Raw genomic sequence first — 16,687 nt, 5'->3', positions numbered from 1 at the left:
TGCTAGTGTCATAAATGCTCCAACTGCCAGCCCTCACGGTTGCCTTCCTTACCACCGGCTGCTACAGTCCTAGAAACATGTATCTCACTAGGTTATCCACAAAAATCTTTGTCAGCCTAAAGCAAGACTGAAAAATTACGCTGCCTAAAGTTAGCAATACCTAAATTATCACTTTAGTTATTAATAAAGTCACCAAAAAAGAGAATACTTTGATTTCCATAAAAATTTAAGCTTTTAATTTGGGGTAAGCTATGTTTGACTAGTTTAAATTCAGAAGATATACCAGGAACAACATGAGCTCTCATTTTCTGCTTACTTACACATTAAACAAGGATTCTGCTATGGTTCAATGAAACATATTTTATTTTAAATTATGGAAAATGTAGGCGTGAGTATTTGGTCTCTACTTTCTGTTACATTATCTCTTGGATCCAGCTATGACTCCATTATGTCTAGTCATGATTCTTCCTATAAATATCACAGTAATTTTTCTTTTAATGACTTCTATTAAACTCCATGCAAGAACTAGTAAAAGGCAAGAGGCTTTAATTGAGTTATATTTGATATTTCTCCAACATCCTCTCTGACTATGAAAAACTGACATATCTTAAACTTGACCTTTGCATTTTCCCAAAGTCGATAGCTTATATAGTGAAGCTGCTAACTATTTGGTGTTGCAGCATGTTTTCAAAAGCAATCCACTTACAATGTGAAAACTTTGTTCCACTCTGGATTGAGGTTCTTGTAAACAGTGTGCGTTTGAAGCATGTCATTTCCCAGCTCTAATACACAGAAAGGATCACTTTTACCTAGGGAAAAACCAGATAGATTAAAAAAAAAAAAAAAAGAAAAAGAAAGAAACAAACAAAAAAATGAAGTGGACCAGTTACTGTATTTAGTATGCACACTGTTTCTTTGCAGGAGGGATGAAGAAGTGATAGGTCAAGTAAAATTAGACCCATTAAGACAACTGCAAATTGCCTCATTCTGTTGGAGTGACTTGCTAAACAAAAAATATCTCCTATGCATCCTCAGTTCTGCAAACTCTGAACACTTACCTTACAACTCACTCAGGTGGCTTCACTCTAATGCCGGAAGCCTGAGACTTACAGTGAATTATCTCTAAGTCTTTATAGCAAGAAAAATCTGCTTATTTTGACAATTACTCAGACAACATTACAAAAGCAGTACTATCATTCTGACCCAGGTAAGCATCAGTGCTGCAGTTGCAGTGCTCTATGATATCTTCTGCTTAGAGTCTGTGGTCCTCTCCTGCTGATTACAGGACTAAGTACCCACACCATGAGAAGAGAAGGCACTGTCTTTATCAGCTGCATTTCTTCAATTAGTTCCACATGAGCAAGTCCTGGAAGCCACGAAGACCCTACACAGTGCCACAGTTTAAACAAAACCCAGCATCAACTGGAGAATCCATGCATGAATAAGGTATCGTACTTAAAGCAAGCAAACAAACAAACAAACAAAAAACCAAAACAGAAAAAAAACCAACACTACCAAGCACCAACAAAAAAACCCAACCTCCTCTCAAAAGAGCGATGTCAATGTGGAACCTGTTATAGCAAAGATGTTTGCTAATGTTTTGGGGGTGGGTTTTTTGGATAATTCACATTACATTAATTTGTAGCTTTCACAAGCCGAGCAGTTTCCATCGTGAACAGAGTGCCCTTTATCGGCATGTCTGGCTCAGTATGTTTTAATCTCATCTGCAGTGTTCACGTATAACTCAGCCACAGACACTCCAGCCTAACTTTTATGGAGGCAATTAAATATGTCAGCAATGCAGGGATTTAGACAGCAGACAGACACGATATTTAAGCAAAAGCTGTCTTTTTCTTAATTTTTGGCATGATTAATGCAGAGCTCTTAAGGTTCTTACTCTGAGAAGTTCATAAACTAAACAGGAATCTTTTCAGTATGTCAGCAGCGGGTATTAACTAGTCAATATTGGTAAAGTTTAAAGATCATGTGTACTACTGGAATCTCTCTGTCTTCTTTTCAGCTTACGTGCCTATTCCCTGGTAAGTGTGGAAAATGCATGCAGCCCTTCAGAGAAACTGCTTGAAATGCAAACGGGTATACGCCAAAAACAATCCCACTGTATAATTTGGTATTTTGAATGCTATTTTTTGGTCAGTGAGCAAATGCAGTGTTTGAGAAGAACTCTCAATGCATACACAGAAAACATCCAACAAAGCAGAAAAAGTCATTTTCACGTCAACAAAACTATTATCTACGAATATAAAAGTATGGAAGGCTCAAACTGGGCTAGCTGTGGCTGAAGATCTACATATTTGATATAGCTGTGTGTAAACTAGCCTAAAATCTATGTCAAATGGTGAAATATGAATTTTCAAAACACTGTTCAAAACCAAAGCAGATTCTATGTTGTTTTCTGAGAGCTATTATTACAGTAGGCTAAAAACTTGCAATTAAAATCTATAATGCCAACATATAATCAACTGACAACAGAAATCCCAATCACACCAAAATCCAATCTTTACTATGGAAGAAGGTATAAGGTGGCATCATACCTGACAGCACATGACTGGTCTGCAGAAGTTCACCCAGACAGGACTCATGACTGCTACTGGATGGGACAGGACAGGGAGGGAACACTACCTGCTCGTACTGCTCCTCTATTAACCCTTGGAAATCTTTGTACCTCTTATTGTCTCTGCGATTTTTGCTTTATCAGATTTTTTGCTGGACTTTGAATTTACTTTTATCAATAACAATAAATCTGAGCAGTCTCCCTGGCAATGCAGGAAATATGGCACTGCTCTAGGAGGGCTCTATTATGGAAGCCCATAATTGCTGCACTAATCATTTATGAATGGCTCAGAACAGATAATTAATCTTTATGTCTCTCATTTCACGATCAGAAATTATGCTATTTTTACCTAAAATGGCTGCATCCTTTTGCAATTTGGTGGGTCTATTACAGCATAATACTAGGATATTTTCAGCACTGCCATTGAAAAACAATTTGTCATTTGCTTCATGAATCAGGCTCAAAGCCTGGGTTATTTTGAATATAATGACAGACTGAGTAACCTTTTACTTAAGCAGAATTTCATTCTGTGCTATGCACAAGGAATGTGTGTCACATACTCTGTATGAAAAGTCTTTGAATTGCAGAATCAAGAACCTGCGTGTCTCTTCCAATGTTCATTATCCACCCACATGCTCCTGTTTAAGTATTGAGGGAAAGGGGGCCAAATCCATCACGGATGCAACTGCATTAGCATCACTGAAGTTTTCCAAAGGGTAAGTAACCTTCTGGGCTCAGCTCTTTCCCTGTACGCTGTCTATATTAAAACCTCACATATTTCTAGACAGCCCTAGCCTTGCCGTTAGCCAAGGGTTCTGCTTTGCTGTGGTACACTTCCTATTAAATTTGTTAGGAAGGTGCCATTACATTCCTAATTCCATACAGATGTATACGTTATGTCAATCTAGAAATGCACTTCTGTACAAGATATGTTTCATTATTGGCAGGGTTTCTGTATGCTTTCAAATTAAGTTCTTCAGTTCTTTAAAGTACTGCTCTTTGCAGAAACCTTTTTTTCCACTGCAGTGTTAAGCAGTGAATTGAAACTGAAATAATATCTTGATTCATCTTGGGCTTTCTCCTTTGGTCCTTACATTAGGAGCAATGTTCTCTTACGTTATAGTGTCTTCATGCACACCAGTGAGTGGGGCAAGAGTGTTTTCTCTCTAGCATCTTTCCTGCCTTTATCAACAAGTTCTCTTAGAAAAATTACTGTGTCAGCAAATACACAACACACAATACTGTGGCTGTGAATTACTGGGTGCTGCAAGATACAGAGGGGAATTAAAAGGTCTCCAGAATTCTGGAGAAGATGGTAATAAAAGTAATAATGTCCAGGCAATCGTTACAGAGAAGTACTAATTCCCTAGACCTTCCCTGGAGAAACAATATAAAGTTGTATTTTTAAAAGGTGTTAGTGTCCGCTGCTGTCAGGACCAAGCACAATTTGAGGTACAGCTCAGTGGAAAATCCATCCTTTTCTTGGAGTAAAAGCACCAAAAAGATCATCGCAAACTGAAGCCACAAACGAGCTGTAAGAGAAACCATCGCACTTGCATCCCCATCGCTGGCAAGCTTTCTTTTTCGGGTGACAGCCTGCAGCACCACCCCAACCCACACACTCAGCACCGTGTCAGACATCCCCAAAATCTTTCAGTCTTGCTCACAAGCTCACAAGGCACCTGATAAAAGGTGGAGAGGCTGCTTTGCAGGCACCATCACTTTATTTTACATATCCCTGCTGGAAAATACAACAGTACACTATGCTAAGTGTTAAGCTATTGGTCACGCCACTCAGATCTCCATCCACTGGACTTCCCACATACTTTTGGGAGTCAAAATCATTTTGTACCCCAGTTCCCTGAGGTAGGTTTTGCCGCTGAGAAACAATGGAAGATTTACTTTTCCTTGATCAACTGACAGTACTGCACAAAGTCTAAGCAGCACTCACAAAACATTACAGCATCATATGCTGCAAAAGAGAAACAAAATACCTGCAAAATCTGCTGCCAAGAGGTCCACTGCCTTTAACACTTTGACTTGCAAGAAACCAATGTCCTTCACGTCCCGAAAGGAATTCTTTATACACTGCAAAGAGGAAAGCATGAAGATACATTTCGTCATTCAGTAAGAAACAGAAATTACTGAACTAGTAAAGATATATTTCATTTGTAATTCAGTAAGAAACAGAAATTATTGAACTACTAAATGACTTACATTTCTATATCCATCTTATTTCTGCTTTGTTTCAGTTCAGCAACTGATACACCCATAAACACACATCCACTATCTCAGTCTCACTGCATCACGACCCGGAGTTTCAAGACATCACATGGTACCTGCTCCTAATTCTCCATTCACATAAGTTACATGTTAATGTTATGGTGGAGATGGGAAGGACCCTGAATGTTTATGCAAATATCATCTGTCAATTAAAACAGAAAATGGGACATAGGTAGACCTGGAGAAGCAGCATGGGCCAGGCAGGCAGCACACTCCATCAGCAGCGAGGAATCTGTCCTCAAAAACATTGGCATAGGTGGTTCAAGTTCCTCACGCCTCATTCTCGCACCCCATTTCAGAGAGATACACGTATTGCTGCTTGTCCAGCTTTTGAGGATTGATGGGTGAAAGCCATCATAAGGCTTTATCTTCCAACAGTTCAAAATCCAGAACACATACTCCCCAAAGGAGGAAAGAAAGCAAAGAATACTACAGACTCTCCATGACATTCACTCTGCCTCATTCCCCATGATAATCTTTTAATACAATTCAAGTTTGCAAAGAAAAGTATTAATTTACAACTCAAATACACGCAGGCAAATGGCTTGGGTCTATCCGCCCTGCTCATCTCCAAGTCATTCTAAACATAATAACTATTCCGTGTAATAGTTTTCTCCGGTAGGACACATGTCATTATGACTGGACAATTCCCTCCTCCCCGCAATTTTGACTACTTTCAAAACTAGAGGAGAAAAAAACAGAAGAAAAAAAAGAATATGCCAACTCACATAGCGCTGTGAAATCTGTTGCCGTTCGCTGGGGTCTCCCAAAGGGCAGACACACAGATCAGAGATAGACACGCCTGTACACGGGGCAACAGCAATCAACATTAGCAGGGACCCTGGATGTTTTGCCAGAGGCAGCTCTAAGCAATTGGTCTGCTTCATCGGCAGGGCATGAATGTCAACTTGGCACCTAGAACAACATTGCCAAGGGTTAATACGGAAAAGGATCTCGGCGGGGGGGGGGGGGGGGGGGGGGGGGGGGGGGGGATAATAAAGCAACATTCATATTGACTTCAGTAGCAAGCAGGCACCAAAACTTATTGCTTGTTCAGGATGGAAAGAACGCAAAAAAAAAAAAAGCATCTCAAAATTAAACACGGGAAACCAATTAGCCAGTTTCTATTGCACTTACTGTCAAGTTTTGCTTTCTGGTTCACCTACTGGTAAGCAGAGGTAAAAGGTTTGGGCTGCAAGTACAGTAGGAAAACTTAACTCTGGCCTGCCTCACTTCCCCTCTAAAATCCCCCAGTGTTTTGTGATGGATTTGAAACACAGTTTTATTTCACCTGGGGGAAAAGAAAAGGAGCAAATGCAAAATTTAAAACATTAGCCTAAAATAGATTCGTTTCTTTAAAGTCACATACTCCATTTTATGCTACATTATACTGTATGCCCCAATCTCTTTTACAAGCCTTACTAGAGCACACTTTCAGTGTACTGTTATATTTCCCAAAGGGAAGGACTGTCTTAAAAGTCACCCCCCGCCCCCGCCCCACCCCCAACCCCCTGCACATAGTACATATCATTAACCTGATACTTCCCCCAAAAAATAAAAATTAGGAGGAAAGAAGAGAAACATTACTAAAGAGACAATAATAAAAGATGAGTATGGGCTAAAGCAGGGAGCGCTCACTAGTCAGCCAGTCACACGCGAAGGGAGCGGTTAAACGCAACAGCAAGCCTCATCACTTGGCTTGGCTAAATGCCTTCTATTTAGAAGTCCAGTAAATGGAGTGGAACTTTTTTGAACCTCCGTAGGGCTTGGCTTTTAAGAACAGGCTGAACAAAAGTTACAGATGAAAAAGGAAAAAAAAAAAAAAAAAACCAAAAAAAACCAAACAAAAATAAGGAAGGAGTAGCTTTGTTGCCACAGTGCATGGGGAGTCACATTTCTCCAAGGGATGGTGAGCGGATGATGGAGAGCGAGAGCTTTCGCTCCGCTTAATGCCTGCCGACAAGTTTTTATTTAAACTAAACTTGTTAAGGTGTTGTCTTAATAGGCTAAAATTCCACAGGGTTCCCCCAGGTGGGTTTCTTCTGGGTAAATGGTGCATGTAGTGCTCCTGATTGATCCCATTCCAGTAGTAGAGCTGGAGCGGTTTATACCCATCTGCTATAAATTGCATGCTTTCCGCTTCTTAACAGCCTATTTTCTGTGAATGCTAAAGGGGGCGAAAAAAAAATAAAATCCCCAAACATTTCAGCCTGAAAACCCAAGAAGCTATGTTATGAAGTAAAAGTCATTGCTCTGATGAGTTTGTAAGTCATCCAGTAGCTCCGTGTATTAAAACACAGCTCTTTGTGTAAGCTTCTCCTGACCAGAATCCATGGGGATGACTTTGCCTTAAGTGTCCTCTTTGCTACTCACTGCACTGAACATACAACAGGTTGCAAGTTTACTCTTATTAACTGCTTTCAAGTGCTTTTAAAGAGAAAGAAAATAAACCAGGCAGAGTACCAACACTGTTCGGCGTGTAGGCTGCCTCTCAACACAGTTTCCAAGTGTGAGAGGTTGCATTTAAAGCTCATCACTACGCCTAGACTCTTCAGATAGATATGACAGGAGGAGTTACAGCAGAAGGGGAAACAAAACAACAAAAAAGGCAAGTATTTGAGAAAAAGACCTTATCACTTCCACACTGGAGGCCAACATCACCTTGGCTGCATTAACACAGCAACTTCCCAGACTGCAGCAGTTTTTACTGATACTTTAGGTATCAGTGCAAAAGGTGGAACGTACCGTTACCTTGGGGTTTATTTTTACTTTTTTTTTTACAGATGAAGAAACTGAAGGAAGGAGAGGGGAAAACGCAGGGTCACCCAGCTGGTCTGTGGTTCAGCTGGCAACAGAGGCCACATCTCCCACATCAGCATTTCATACACCACCCACTCACAAGTCCACAACCGGGAAAAGTTGCATTGGCGTTTTTTTTATGTTAAGAACTTTTCATGGGGTAAGAGACAACAGACAACTCATTCAGACAATGGTGCATCTCCCACAAATAGGTAACCTCAGAAATCTCTCAAAGGCAAAGTTAAATATAATTCTAGCTTGTTTGGGCAAATTGGAATTGTTTCTCTTTTTAGAAGAATCTGATTAGCCATAGGTCAGGGGGGAAAAAAAAAAAAAAAGATTGAGTATAAGGGCGTGGGGATAGCAGGGATACACATGTGGACGGGAAAACAGTGGGAGGTGGAGTATAAGCTTTTCTTCCTCAAATCTTGTCCGATTTCCGTGCAAACTAACTTCCTTAAAACATCTGTGTTCACTCAAGGTGATGGTATGCCCCTGTATTTTCTTTTGAGGAAGTGAAAAGAAAATCCACATTTACACTTGCAAATGGCAAAAGGCTTAAGAAAAAAAAAAAAAAAAGACAATCTGTTTCATTTAGGTTATACAACATAATTGATCAGACTGCAAAGAATGCAGCTTGGTAAAACAATTAGACATTCAATTTACTATATAAATTCAGCAGTTTCCACACAAATGCTTCTACACTATTAAAACGAGTCTAATGATTTCCAAACTACTTCTCCCAGCCTCCTGAAACAGAAACTCTCCCTTTCCTTCTTTCTCTGCTTTCTATCTGCAAGACCTTATTACAGATAATTATTTCACAGGAAAGTGGTAAGAGACTATCATGATGGGCACAATATAAAACTAATGGAGGCAATCCACTTCTTGCTCAAAAGTTGCCTCATCTGAATGCAAAGGGCAAAACTCTCTGATTATTTGTATTTCAGGTGATGCAAACGATCTCCCAAATTAAATCCTCAGCAAAGTAACCATACTTCAGAATAGGATAGCTCTGCTTGTTGTCATCTTTTGCTACATTACATATTAAATTCAGGTATAATCTTTCACACACCTGACTATATGTATGACCTATAGGGGATACAGTTCTGTGAGTGCACTGTGCACACAAATGTATCACTTTTTTAAAACCACAATTAATTAAATGTTTTGCTTCCTCCTCCTGATCAATATCGAGGTCTACACCTCTATATTAACCTTTAGTCCTATAGAGGATTACACCACTGCTTTAGTTTTCATTTAAAACTGTTCTTTTGACTTACAGCCCTCATCGTCAGCTGCCATTTTGCAGAGAAGTATTATTTGAGAACACTACAGAGAAAATCTGGGTTAAATTGTTTGGTTAACTTTATCAGGGAATCAAATGTTAAAATTTCAGTAAAAGGTGCTGAGCTTAGCATCTTAGCAGTAGTCATGGGCTTGTATTTTATTACCCAATCCATAGTTCATCAGATTACGGTAAGTATCCTTAAATATAAATAAATTAAATATATATGAAAAAGTCTGCACACAACATTGCCATTTTTTCCCCCTGCAGAATTCTGGAAAGCCCTTCGAGGTCAGAATCATTATCACAGTATACAGAGTAAGATGCATCTATGATTAATATTTGAAAAGGAATTTCAAATGCCACAGGTGTAAGGGAGACAATTAATAAGGTCTTATTCAGACTTACTCTACAGATAAATTTTGGTTGTCTGATTCTTCCTGTATCTTGGTGAAATTTAAATTAAAGGTTTGGACGCAGCCATAGTAGATTTTACTGCTCCATCGCAACAGCACGGACTTTAAAATAAGGATTGTTTCTTGTTGCAAAAGACACTGTTTCCCGGAGGCATTAATCAGAAAGATACTGGATGCACTCCAGTCTCTTGGATCACGCTCTTAAGTCTAGCATTTTTTGTAAAAACTCTGTCTTGAGGTAAATACATGAAGAAAAAAACCACCAACATTCTGCAGCATCTCTTTTTAAGAACATATCCCTTAATGCAGAAATGCATGCAACCTGGCATAAGCAATGTAACTCTGCCTGGACAAATTCTGCACACATTAACACCTTTGTTTATTAATATACATTAAGATGGTCTCCTGCTCATAGCATGCCTCTTATTCCAAAGGACACAAAAAACACTCGGTAAAAGTTACTAACAATTCCGTGACGGCTAAATAGAGGGATCATTTCATCTGGCACCAAAACACAGCCACCCCTCCGGGTCAGGCCCTGGCAGCTGATCCACTCAAAGCTGCAGTATTTTAAGCGAGCAACAGAAATTGGACCCAGCTGAAAAACTAAGGAGAACACAGGTAGGCTAAATGTAATAACTTAGCTTGCGATGTGCACTGACAGTGAGGGTTTGTTTTGGATAAAAAGGGTGAAATGAAATTGCACCGAACGTTTCCTCGCTATTTCGGAAGCAGATAAATACCCCAGGTGTTGATAAAGAAGGATGAAATGAAATTGCACCGAGCGTTTCCTCACTAATTCGGAAGCAGATAAATACCCCAGGTGTTAGTGTTTAGTACCGGAGGTCTAAAGCATTTCTTATCCTACACGTTCCACAGTCTCCACAGGCCCTTCATGTCCTATTTCAACAACAATATTTTACCCTGAAACCAAATTATGCCTGGGCGAAGAGCCATGTTCCAGGGACTTAAGGCATCCATCCTACACGAAACCCTGGGTCTAAAGGAATTAACAGAAGTCTTTATTACAAAGAAGTTCAGCACTCTTGTTTACCAGACATGACTCCACCTTGTGCATCTCCTCAACTTCCTCTAAATATTAAAAATATACATATATTTAAAGGTATAACCAACACAGTCCAACCTACACAACTTTGAGGGGAGCGTAATGAATCCTAACTCTCTCCACAAATTAACCACAGAATTATTAATTCAAATCCAGCCATTTTTGCATTTTTCCTTGAAAGCTATGCAAATTATTTCAGGGCAGTTGGGGTGTGCTGCTATATGCAATGACCGAATGTAACCCACAAACATTTTACTAAAGAATCTTTCTTACAATGATATTGTGAAATCCAGAAATCTCAAAACTCCACTTGGAAGTCATGAAGCCAATAAACAGTACCTTATAATGCTTGTTTCTCCTACAGAATCCTTTTCCAGATTAGACTGCATTTGAACCCTTCATAATATACTATTTATTGGGTGTCAAAAGCTTCTACTCTGTAAAAACAAGACTTGTTATTATGCATTTGGTGTTTACCTGTTCTTGCAATTGCTTTTAAAAATCTAGTATAATTTTTTCCTGTTTTGATGCTACAGTGAGTTTGCTGTGCTTAAGGCAATACCAGCAATATTTTTCACTCCACACAGACAGCAAAAATAACCAAGGAAAATCTAACACACACAGGTTTTCCCAGTGCTGAAATCTTTAATAATAGAATAAGTGTTTTGCCGATAATTTTTTGCCACACTGAACTCCACCTGCCAGAAACCAGCAGGAAAAAAAAAAAAAAAAAGGAGAAAAAAAAAAAAGAGGAGGGAAAAAACTAAGGAAGAATTGTTCCAGCATTAAGGAGACTGACCAGAGGCAAGCCACAAACACTGCTACATTTCTTAACTCTAAACAGATATCAGAAGTAATAAAAGTAACTGTGAGAATGGAAGGAACAGATTCATCTTCAGCCACTTCTCCATGTGATGAGCAACAGCATTCAGCCAGAAAGCATTTCCTGCTCTGCAAAACCACAAGCATTTGCTGAGCCAAAGGGCATTGTTCTTTTCTGTGAATAGCTTCAAACTATTTGAATGCTTGAAGTGAGAGAATGTTCTTACGAGTTACTGTTACTTAGCAAGTTGTGAAACCCTCGCCAGGTAAGAACAGCAAACAACTGCGGACAGGTTCCCTGTCCCTAAGAATTCAGAGGTTGTGGCACTGGTCCTGCAAGCAGGTAAGCACAGGCAGACCCAAGAGGGGCTCCCGTAAATTAAATGGTTCTTGGTGCTGCTGCCATGTGGCCAACTGTGCAGATGGGTCTAGATGGCAATGCTGCAAGCCAAAAGAAGGAACAAGACGCAGTTACTACTAGGAAACCAAGACTGTACTAACACTGTACAAAATAAGGAGTCAGAGTGGAAGAGAAAGAGCACAACACAGGAGCAGGAACCATATTTTGTTCCTATTAAAAAAATAAAATAAAAGGTTCATTGCTATCCCACAAAAAGTCTCATCTGCTAACGTGGCATGAAATCATTACCTGAGAATTTGAAGCTATAATGGAATAACATAGTGGGACAAAATCTGGTATCAGTCAGGAGATGGGTAAACCACCTCTGAGGCTGCCCCTGAAAATGATGTTTTAAACAACACAAGCTTGTGCAATAGAGTGGGGGACCAAACCCACAGAGATCAGTCCTCTGTGGCAGCTGGGAAGAGATTACCCAAATAAAGCAAACCCAGGTAACAGGACCCATATGTAAACCAGGCTACAAGAACACACCAAAGTGCAAACAGAAAGCAGGGACACCAGTGCCACTCTCAAGGAGCAGACCACCCGGAGCTGGCACCAGCCTGAAGGTGCAAATGGGCCCTGCAGAGCACAAAGGGATCTGGAGCAGTATCACCAAGCAAACACAGGCAGATACTGCCTCCTCCCTGCCACCGTCCTCCCAAAAACGGCTGCACTGAGCTCCCGCAGTAGTTTGGATTTTACAGTCAGCAAGTGTAGGGTCAGCTTGGGCGCCTCTGCATTCAGGTTGTGATTAACTGATTACCCATTAATAGGTTTTAATAAACACACCCTTACAAAGCCATCTGGACACGAGCAGAATGAGGAGAGAAACATATAGTGTGATGGCTGGTAATGAAAATAAATTGATCCATTTAAAAAATAATAATAAAAATCACATTATCTTTTGTACTTCCCCCCCCCCAGAAAAAAAAAAAAAAAAAACAACCACAACTTACGTTCCTAAAAGCTCCTCATGCTTTTTGTTATCCTTTCTCCAGACCTCAATGTCCAACATATCCTTCCTGTCAGAGAAGTAGTGAAAATCAAACTGTTCCCTCCACTGAGGATTTGCACTCTTACACAGTGTCTAGAAAACATGCAGTTATAATATTTACTTTTCTTAAACAGTACTTATTTCCACAGTAAAGCACATTTCAATTTTTCTACAAGAACAAGGCCAGACAGATGTTAGGGCACCAAGTACTAAGGTCGTTCCAACCAAAGCTCCCCAGCCCATCATGCACCGCCTCATCTTCCTGAAAACCTCTCTTTCCTGCCTCACAATAATGATAAATACAGAAGCGTGACATGAACGAATGGCTGGAGAAATTCTGAAATGCAAGGTGGATGCACCAGCTCCGTTTCAGTGGACTGTGGTCATCATTCAACATCACACGCTGGAAGAAATCAAGAATAAACCCTTTGAGGACAATCACCTGAAAACGGGTCTGAAGGAATTAAGGAACCCAAACTAGTACTTTTTACCCTTCTGTGTTAAGATATAGGCAAAGAAGGAGCAGCCCTGAAATTATTAACATCCAGTTTATTTGATGCCTGTAAATTGTCCCTCTGAGTTCGGTGAGATTGTTCATGTGTTCAGGTTACTCTGAGTATTCAGAGTAACCTGAGGATTGATTCAGAGGATTGGGACCTAAATCACTTACAATTCATGTCACACTACACTACCCACCATCAATATCAGCGTGGCCACTGAGAGAACAGGAGATAAGATTAGCTCAGCCATGACTGAAATTTCTCCTACCTTGTCTGCTCTTCTGGACCACGAGAAACTGTACTTCATAAAATGAATAAACTCCAGGAGAGAATGTGAAGCATTGCCAACTTGAAGTCTTACTAGGGTGCAAAAGCAGTGGTCCCCAACTTCTGCTGGACCCCAGACAGAAATACTAAGCAATTAACTCGCTGCAAGCTACATGGCACTTGCCTCCCCTTTTTGAACTTCTTAATTTTCTGTGACTGCAAACAGTGCAGTCGTGTAGAATTCATGACACAGGCTACGGACCATTAAAGAGAAACATAAAAAGGGATCTTAACTGGAATAACGTATGTTTATTCTAAAATAACTAACCCATTTGTTATTTTTCAAAGCTGTTTTTCTAAACAAAAACTTTATATCATGACCTTGGTTTGAGGTCCGATGTTGGGGGCAGAGTGCAGATTTCAGATGTGCCTACATCTGAACGTTATGTTCTGTAAACTTGCCCTGTACATTTTGTACAGGAGGGGATTTGTCTTCTCATCCTCCTCCTCTCTCTGTACTTCCAGTTCATGACATGCAGAGCTCTTACTTTATCAACAGAATATTATTTTAGTTGCAGCCTCTCTCTTTGTTCAACTTTAGAGATGAAATGTATGTCTTTGTGAACCCCACTCCTTTCTTAGATTCCCATGAAATGGTACTGGATACAAATAAACACAGTCTTAGAGGAATAAAAATTCAAATCAAAACCATAGAATATTATGTACATTTGGGGAGGAGGGGGCCAGGTTCTGCTATACATAACATTTTTCAAGAAAGGTGCTTTAAAAAAATAAATAAAAAGTAAGTCCTCTGCACTGGGAACCACTTTAGGTCTGCTTTTCCAGCATACCTAACATTGCAAACCTAAAATCTTTACTGGCAGAGAGCAAAACATGTGTGATGTACATAGCTTTATTTCATTTCACACTGATTTCAAACATCCATCAATATGATGAGTATTTAAATGTACAAAACCAGATACACACATTATTGCTAACATACTATTTCTATATTGGCATGTAAAACATATATTAGTCAAATGTTAATGTCCCTGATCTGTTCTCCTGGTTTTGATCTCACTTACTCAAGAGATTTGAGAATCGTTCCATCTGAGGTAGCAATACCGGTAAAAGAAACACAAAGTACCGTATCGGCTTCAGTAAACTTAAGAAAACGCTAAATACTTACCTTGCTCTTGTATCTTTGATCTCCCAGTTTCAGGAGAATAAAAATCTCTGCCAAGCCTCCTCCAGGGATGTTCTTCCCCTCCAAAAGAGTGATGGTGACCAGCCCGTTCCACAACTGGTTCTTGCGCAAGGAGTCAGAGAGTCGCATGCTCCGCATGAAACTGGACTGAAAAGAAGTCAGCGACATGAAACATACACTCAGACCCACACTGTTATGCTCAAACTGACTGTGATATGAAAGCACCAGCAGTGAGAGAGGTACCACGATCCCCTTGGAGTCAGCAGAGAATGGAGGGCAGCAGGATGCTATGGATGCTCTGCCTGTATGTCCTACGGCTGGTCCTGTGAAGGGATGGTGCTCAGCATGACAGCAAAAATCATCAGGTTTTGCTTAAACCACCAGAGAAGTTGACTTCAGATAACCTGGCTGCGCTTTGATAACCAGACCTTGAGCACTGAGAGCAACTTGTTACCTCGGCTCAGGGAAAGACACAGGACAGCGATGGGGAGGAGAGGTGGAAAAGGGGAGAAACTAAAGTAAACTCCTAAACGTCTCCAGCTACATCCATCAAAACGCAGGTCTGTCCTTTCCAGGGAGACAGCCCACAATCACAAAAGCTATGGCCAGGTGAAAGGCTGAACACGCATCTTCCACCTCCTCAATCACTCAACCGCCTGTCGTCCACGTTAGCTCTTTGCCTGCTGCCTTTGCAGCTCCTGCTTCCAGCAACCAAGCTCACGAATCAAAAATACTGATGCCTGCTGAAAAAAACCACTGACACCACTGGGCTCTTTATCTGGAGTTATGGTTACCTGGTAGCCACATTTGTTACCTTTGCAGCTGCATCCTACATAGCATGGCTGCGCTAACAGTTTGCTAACTGGCAATATTTTATTGGACAGAGGATGATTAAATAGGCCTTTATTTGGGGGGAGTGAGCTGGAAACATTAAAACTCAAGGCTATACTTTTCTTCTCACAGTAAAAATCCTGCCATATTTTATTCCTGTGAAGCAACTTTTAACTTGCCACACTTCGGAGCTTCAATCATGTCATATACAGGTGGGAGCAAGATGGAGAAGAAGATTTCACAAGTCACTTTAAAACAGAACGTGTTAGCTTTAAAAGCAAGTAAGACATGTTGTTGCTAAATAAAACGATTGCAAAAGCACCTGATGTCTGAAGATTACTTTTTATGGATCAATTACCCAGCAACAAAATTCTTAAATCACGGGTGGTGAACTCACAATTTTTTTTACCCGCTTTTTACTGGTTAAAGTACCCCAACTCTTTGAATCCCACCAGCATATTAATACATTTCTATTTAAACACCCCGTTTGGCTTTCCTGGCAAAGTGGTTAAAAATTCCTACCTTTAAAAAGAAAACAAGATTTTGATTCATAAATCCAGCTGCAATGTAGTCTTTTTTTTTTTTTAAAGTTCATCTTTTAGGCCAAAAAGCTAAAGCATGACTGTTCCCATGGACATACTTCAAAGTCCCAGCAGATATATTCCTCCCTAAACACTGCAACTATTTCAAAATCCTTTTTATAAAAAAGGGAGTAATGTCCACAAGGGATCAAAGGGCATTCTACAGTCTGGCAATCGCCTTAGAAAAATGGCAGTGCTTCCATGAAATATGCCCTAAAATAATTTTGCAGCTTGGTATGTCCTAATTTCGAATTGGATGTTTATCTTGGAAAGGCTTCTATCTAACTTGTCCATAAAACAGCTCCACTTAGCTCTATGAGCCCTGTGAAAATGGAATCCAAAGCTGGCTATTAAGGGGGCCTGGAGATTGCTTCCATATGGCGTAACAGCATGGGAGTGGAGGGCTAAGGCCTACAGCAGGCGCTGCTTGGCTTGAGCTCCCCATCTATCCGTGGACACTCGTTGCATTACACCATAACATCTGGATTATTGCTTGTAATGTCCCTGGGAAATATCCACTTCCCATCAAAGCCTTTATCTATCTCGGTTGTACTTTGAACATTTTCGTATTTAACATAGTCATGTTTGATGTGATGTACTTGCTGCTTTTAGGACCAAGGATTTTCCCTTCCCCCAGCTCCTTCCTCAGAGGAGGAAG

At 40.2% G+C, this 16,687-nt stretch overlaps 1 protein-coding gene across 13 annotated transcripts in view; it reads right to left on the bottom strand.

Annotated features, from left to right (window-relative positions):
* MCTP2 (multiple C2 and transmembrane domain containing 2) overlaps positions 1-16,687 on the bottom strand; it is a 149,738-nt gene that overhangs the window by 77,963 nt on the left and 55,088 nt on the right. For 12 of the 13 annotated variants that reach the window (XM_080397496.1, XM_080397490.1, XM_080397501.1 and 9 more), the window contains 5 exons: positions 14,600-14,764; positions 12,606-12,736; positions 5,584-5,770; positions 4,567-4,660; positions 707-809 (listed from right to left, as the gene is read on the bottom strand). In XM_080397496.1, the coding sequence (XP_080253622.1) occupies positions 707-809; positions 4,567-4,660; positions 5,584-5,770; positions 12,606-12,736; positions 14,600-14,764 (680 nt within the window). Of the gene's footprint in view, positions 1-706; positions 810-4,566; positions 4,661-5,583; positions 5,771-12,605; positions 12,737-14,599; positions 14,765-16,687 lie in introns of those variants that run through there. The other variant, XM_080397493.1, reaches the window with a different exon arrangement.

The sequence above is a fragment of the Falco punctatus genome (genome assembly GCF_963210335.1).
Source record: "Falco punctatus genome assembly, chromosome: 7".
Classification (NCBI taxonomy): Eukaryota; Metazoa; Chordata; class Aves; order Falconiformes; family Falconidae; genus Falco; species Falco punctatus.
This window is presented reverse-complemented; position numbering and strand designations above follow the sequence as displayed.